We start from the raw sequence: 7,069 nt of genomic DNA on the forward strand, positions 1-7,069 counted from the left end.
GTGTATGGGTTACAATTTACAAAGTAACTCGCTGTGTTGTGTTTTAATTTGCTACTAGGCATGTAAATTGAAGAAAGGTTGCGGGTTAAAGTACAGGTAAACTAGACCAGTCTCCTCGCAGAAAAGGTAGACTACACTAATCTGTCTAAAAAATCTGATCTACTTATCTTTTGTAGTATTAGACATAGTTGTAACCAATCATCCTTGACTTCAGCGTGGAGGTTGCGTCACTTGGTACGTAACATTATCGGCATGACGAGAGGAGTGACATCATATACACGGGCGTAGTCCTCTATTTATAGCGAAGCTCCAGGCGTTGGTGCCGTATATCAAATCACAGCTCTGCTGCCTCCACAAACTTCTTAAACAAAGTGACTTTACAAGATCAGCACCCCGTCAGACACTCAGGCATGGAAGGACACGTACGCGGGCAATATGAAAAAGAGTGAGCATCTCGCAATCTTCTTAAATATATATGCTCCATCCACCGCTCTGGATCTCATTTAGTACTCCGTCTAAGCTATTGAGATTCTATTTCCAATTCAAAAGTACATATGATAAATAAACTTAGGCATTTTCTGTGTGTATCCTAAAACTTTGAGGACACTTTTCTTTTATTTTTGTTCAGGGTGGCCGTGGTTACCGGAGGGAATAGAGGGATTGGGTTAGAAATATGCAAGCAACTTGCTTTGAAAGGAGTCACGGTAATATTGACAGCGAGGGACGAGAAGAGGGGTGTAGAAGCGGTAAAAAATCTTGCAGCGCAGGGGCTATCCAACATCCTGTTTCATCAACTGGAGGTTGGAGATCTCTCAAGTGCTGCACATCTCGCTGATTTTATCCGGGAGAAATTTGGCAAACTGGATATATTGGTACTGCCTTCGTTTCTTAATAATTTCCCTTTCCAATGTCACTAGACTACATGTCAAGGATGTTGGTTCGGAATTGATCATGAATCATTAGTTGTTTGCTGCTTTGACTTTTTTCAGGTCAACAATGCAGCTATTGCCGGGACCAAAACAGAGATCAGCGATCCAGAATCTTTAAGTTAGAGGTTAGTTTGTAACTTCATAAGCAATTCAATTTTACTTTCAGTTATACATGATTACTTAGAGATTTTTGTATATATTTATCTTCTTGGTACCTCCTACAATGAAAGAGACTAACAATCTTCAATGCATGGAAATAGCTTGCAGGCATGAATTCTCAGGAAAAGCTAGAAAGGATCAGGAGGCACACCACAGACCCTTACGACAAAGCAGAGGAGTGCTTGAGAACAAACTACCATGGCACCAAAATTGTCACAGAAGCACATCTTCCTCTCCTGCACCTCTCATCGCATGGAAGAATTGTGAACATATCATCTCGTTTCGGGCTACTCAGGGTAATTAACTACCTTCAAGAAACGATGCAAGGCCATGCTAGAACTAGATTTGACAGTTAGATACAAGTACCGACATTTTGCATTTACAGAACACTAATCTGTTTACACGTGGCTTCAGTTTTTCAGCGACGAGGAACTTAAAAACGAGCTCAACAACATCGATAACCTATCCGAAGAGAGATTGGATGAGCTGTCAGAATTGTTCCTCAAGGACTTCAAGAATGGCCAACTGGAACCTTATGGGTGGCCGACTGAAGGAGGGTATCTTGCATATAAAGTGTCTAAGGCTCTTATCAATGCTTATTCGAGGATCATTGCAAAGAAGCACCCAACACTTCGCGTGAATTGTGCACATCCCGGCTTTGTCAGTACAGACATGAGCTTCCATGCCGGAGATCTCACGGTCGAGGAGGGCGCAAGGGGAGCTCTGATTCTGGCTCTCGTACCCAAGGGGGGCATGACTGGAGTGTTCTTGAACCGCACAGAGGTCGCATCCTTTGTGTAACTCACTACCGGGAAAATCTTAAATTTTGTCGTAGGGTGTGCCCCTCCTGTTTCTTTAAATAAAAATGTCTGCATGTAGAAGCTGTCACCAAGGAATCAGCTAGCTACACATACATAACAAATACAGTCTTCGAATACTCCAGTAGGATGCAAAACTGAAAAACAAAGGTACTTGTCATATGATGCTAGTGGAGTGCCAACTAAAGAAGCAAATATATTTTTTTCGTTTCCTGGATGATTCATTATCAAAGAGTCGAACTCCACTAACACAACTGCAATAACGACGCTAACACAAGTAACTATACAGAAGGGACATACAAGTTGGACGGAAGCATCATGCATAGTTTTTTTGTTTCTGGAAAAGCTTGTGTGCAAAGACTGCAACTCTTCAAATAAGTACAATGTACCATCAAACAAGCCATACCTCTGTCACCTACAAGACATTCCTCCGGTCTCCTTGACAGCGAGCAACACCACGGCCTCCTGGTTCGTCATTGCTCCGGCACTGACTCACCAGCACGCCACAGCACAAGAATTTCAAAGACAAGACCAAAAAGCACCAACCAAAGAATCCAGCTTGCGCACGAGACGACAGTCGAGAGATACCTTGATCTGGGGAGCGGCGAATGCAGATAACAAGACAGAGAAGAGCACCATGACGCCATTGAGGCTCGCGTTGTCAGCTCCCCGCGATTGCTGCGGAGCCAAGGAGAGAAGAGCAAGGATCGAAGAGCAAGCAGGGGACGGGTGGTAGACGAAGACCGGAGGAAGGCCAGTTGCTTATTGAATTTAGGTTCTGGTTTGATCAAAGTTGATTACAAGATTCTCCTCCCTCATACTTAAGCTACTCATTAGTGTGCTTCTTCTGTGTGCACTCAAGGCAGGCCCACTCCGGCCCATTAACCCTCACACTCTTGGTCTTGGATCTCTTGGACCTCCTGGGCTTGGTTACATCATCCTGGTCTCTAGGGTGTGGGCTGCTGACACCTCCCCCTCCTTGGGAGCCGGCATGTCCCCATGCCGGTGCGCCGGGGAAACGTTGACGGGTAGCCTCCGCATCTTCCCAGGTGGCGAGGCTTGAGTGAAGGCCCGTCCACTTGATCAACAGCTGCTGGACTGAGTTGGGACTGCAGCTGTGGAGGCGGCACTGCAGCACTTGCTGTGAAACCTGCATGGTGAAGTCAGGGTTGGGGAGAGTAGTCGACGCAGGCTAGATTGGAGTGGACGTCAGCTTGAGGAGGGAGACATGGAAGACCGGGTGCACCGCAGAGCCTAGAGGAAGAGCTAGCTTGTAGGCGACTATTGTTATTTATTAACGCACACAGATAAATCTGCAAGCGCACGGATACCGCTGTAGCTTTCACCCGAAAGTATTCCAAGTATCGTATCCACAAGAAAACAAGTGAGACTAACTACGATCTAACATAACTAAGGGTAGCAACAAGGTTAGGTTAAACAGGAGCATAGAGAGGATAACTAAGGTTCTCTAATTCTAACTTCGGTAAGCTATGTCTTCTACTATTCAACTGGGGATATTACTAAGGAAAAGACACCAGCAGAGGATGCTTTCCTTCGTAACAGGGTCCTACTTGGCCTACAAACGGGAAGTGGACTACAGAGGATTCAACAAGGCTATAAGAGTCACCCTCGTGAGTTACCACCGATCCAGAATGCAGGGTGCATCTACTGTTGGGACACAGTTATGAGTCAGCGGAGAACAAAGTTCACAACAACAATAAGAACTAACGGCTAACGAGTTTTACGAATAGTGTGTAGGAAAAGGAAGCAGAGGCCTCCACTCGGGTGATCGCGTGAGGCGAAGGCCGGCAAGCTGCGGCGAAGGCACCAGGACACAGTCGGGGGTGGAGGCTCTCGCGGTACGAGCGAAGGCCATGGCTCGGGCGTTAGAAGCGAAGGTCGGGAAGCTCCGGTAAAGGCTTCTCGGGCGGAGGACCAAGAACCAGGGAAAGCCCTCGCTCGACGGCATTACAGGGCCATGGGCCGATGACGGGTCATCGATGATGGCTCAATAGGCAAAGGCAGTAGAGGAAGAAGATGCCCAAACTCTGCCCCAGGGGGCTTGTATTAGCATAGAAATATTCCAAAAATGTACTGTTACCGACAAGGGGTAGGAAATGTAAAGAGTAGCTATAGCAAACAGTGCCCTATAAAAGGGGGACTCAAACTCTATACAAAAGGGGATATACTTTTATGAAACTCTAATCTGGCTAGGGCCCACCTTTCATTACTCATACCTTCGCCTAGGGCACAAGGCTAGGCGAAGGCCTTCGTTGTCCTTCTTTGTCTCAATCACTGGAAACCAAACTTTCCAACATTGGTTGGCACCTCGTGTTGGCCAAGCAAGACCCACGATGGCAAGAAAGAGAGTAGCCTCCACTAGGATTCCCGTAGAGCCCTCGACGAGAGGACAACCTAGGCGTAGTGCCCGCATCACCTACGCTAGCGCCCCAGAAGATCAAGTTGAAGAAGAGCCCACGGTCGAAGATCAACCTCTAGCATCCGAGGAGCAGCAAGCCCCAAATCCCACTCCGAAACAAAAGCTTCAACAACTACAGGCTCAGTTGTAGAGCATGCAACAAGAAAGAGATAGGGTCATAGCAGCCTTCGCCGCAAATCAACGGGTAGCCCAAGCATCAGCTCAGGCAGTGGAGATCATGCAATAGCTAGCCGTCCTACAGGTCGAGATACAAAGTATGCAGCCTTTGTAATCTAACTTCAACACGTCCAACTAGCTCCACTCAACAAATCAAATCCAACCCAACCCCCCGCCACATACCATAGCCCAACCAACCTTTGGCACACCCTACACTTCGCCGCAAACCCATAGAACCATCGATTCCAAATCACCACTATCCGAAGGCATCCAGAGCTCACCCTGGCCTCCCTCCTACAAACCCATCACCTTGCCCAAATTCAATGGAAGATCAGACCCATGACAATTCATCATGAGCTTTGAGACAGCAGTAGCTTCCGCTAGTGGAAATAAAACGGTGCTAGCCAAATCTTTCGTCGTCGTAGCTAAAGGCGACGCGCTAGCCTAGTATTTGATGCTGAAACCAAGTTCTATCTATTCATGGGAAGACCTTCATGACAAGATCTTAGCAAATTTCAAGGGGTTCACAAGTGAATCCTTGACTTCCATGGATCTATTTCAATGCAAGTAGAATCAAGGAGAAGCCTTAAAAGACTATTTCTAGAAATTCATGCAAATGAAAGCAAAAGCACCAAATGTTCCAGAGGATGTTGCTATCAAAGCAGCAATCAAAGGCCTTCACATAGGACCCTTCGTAGCTCATCTAGCCAGGGAAAAGCCAAGGTCCATCAAAGACCTTTACAGTGAATTTGAGAAGTATTGCAAATCTAACAATGACCTCCGTAGAAGGCTAGAAGAACAAAACCAGAGCAAGCAGTTCTAGGATAGCAGCAGAAAACACCCAGAAGGGCAACAGAAGCCAAGGCTAGCTGTAGCCATAGCAAGGGCAAAGTCGGCAAGTCTTTAACATAGAACAACAAGGAAATAGCTAGTAGGGGTAGCAACCAGCGAAGGCAGGCCCAAACAGCGTGCCTCAGAAACAATCCAAAGGCAAGGGAATTAGCTAAGGCAGGAATTAAAATAGAAACCAAAACCAAAGGCAATGAAGGCAGTATTATTTCTTCTATGGAGAAAACAAAGGGCACATCACCAGGGATTGCCCAGATGCCAAGGAGACCCAAGAAAGGATCAAAAGCAGAGCAAATCCGCCACCTCCGCCACAACAACCTACAAGAGAGGTGAGCCATACCTTCGTAGCATCTCAGCAGCAATACTACCCAATTTACCCAAGCCTAAACTCCACCCAAATTCACCCATCCACTTTAACTGCTGCCTACTACCCAAACGTCCTACCCGCATGGAGACCAAGTACTCAGCAGCAGGGGCTGACTAGAAACCAATAGGCAAAAGCCAACCTCACCTACATAAACCTGAGGCCTCCACACATAACATTCATTGAGGCCAACCAGCCATCCCAAGTACACAATAGACAACTAGAGGCATTGCCTCCGCCTCCACCAACACAGCTGGCAACACCCAAATATGAACCCAACCCGAAAAACAAACTCAACCCTCACACACCCCTACCCACCATCGACATGATACTGCCTATAGCTGGAGGCTCTTCGATGGAGTTCCAGACAAAGAAACAGAAAAAAGATCACCTTAGGTTGATCAACAACATAGCAGTTCAAGGTCCAGTGTGCTACATAGATTGGTCGAAGATGCCAATCACCTTCTCAGAACAAGATTTGCACCTAGAAAGCTACCCTCATACCGATGCCATGGTAATCAAGGCTAACATTGCAGGATAGGAAATTAGTAGGGTTCTCATAGACTTCGGAAGCTCTGCAGATATTATCTTTGTCAATGCCTTCGACTAGATGAAACTAAGTAGGAGTCGGTTGCAGCCATTGGACTCACCATTAATTGGTTTTAGAGGAAAGAGGATCGATGCATTAGGAAAAATATCCCTACTAGTCTCCTTCGGAGGTCAGGAAAACACAAGAACAGAATATGTGACCTTCGACGTAGTAGATCTCTACTACCCCTACAACGCCATCTTTGGAAGAGGGTTTGCAAACAAGTTCAATGCAGCCATCCATATGGGCTACCTATGTATGAAATGCCAGCCTTGCACGGAACCATTACAGCCCACGGCAGTCAGAAGAAGGCAAGAAACATAGAAAGAGCCATCTATAAATCGTAGCACAATATAAACTCTGTCGAAGCAGCCAAAACCAACTCATTGGAGCCTCCGAACATGCCGAAGGGAAAAACATATCTCAAGGATCAAGAAGAAACAAAAACAATCCCATTGGAAGATGTAGTCCTAGATAGAAAGGTGACGATTAGAGGCAACCTGTCGAAAGAAGAAGAAGAAGCAGAACTCATAGAAACCTTAGCCAAGAACAAAAACGTCTTCGATTGGTCAATCTCCGCCTGAAAGGGGTCAACAAGGATATCATACAACACTCCCTTGATATCAACCCCAGAATAAAGCTTAAGAAACAACGATAAAGGAAAATGTCAGAGGAGAGAATCTTAGCAGCAAAAGCCAAAGTTCAGAGATTGTTAAACGCAAACGTCATCGGAGAAGTCTATTACTCAGAATGGCTGGCAAATGT

At 46.2% G+C, this 7,069-nt stretch overlaps 1 protein-coding gene across 1 annotated transcript; it reads left to right on the forward strand.

Annotated features, from left to right (window-relative positions):
* The first annotated feature begins 343 nt into the window (after positions 1-343).
* LOC136463924 (salutaridine reductase-like) lies at positions 344-3,004 on the forward strand. The gene is made up of 7 exons (XM_066462894.1): positions 344-445; positions 629-872; positions 990-1,047; positions 1,114-1,121; positions 1,190-1,384; positions 1,503-2,056; positions 2,196-3,004. Exons 1-6 carry the CDS (start codon positions 411-413, stop codon positions 1,887-1,889), a joined length of 927 nt encoding a protein of 308 aa, XP_066318991.1. The 5' UTR covers positions 344-410; the 3' UTR covers positions 1,890-2,056; positions 2,196-3,004.
* Positions 3,005-7,069: the final 4,065 nt, after the last annotated feature.

Source organism: Miscanthus floridulus, chromosome 7, assembly GCF_019320115.1.
Source record: "Miscanthus floridulus cultivar M001 chromosome 7, ASM1932011v1, whole genome shotgun sequence".
Taxonomy (NCBI): domain Eukaryota; kingdom Viridiplantae; phylum Streptophyta; class Magnoliopsida; order Poales; family Poaceae; genus Miscanthus; species Miscanthus floridulus.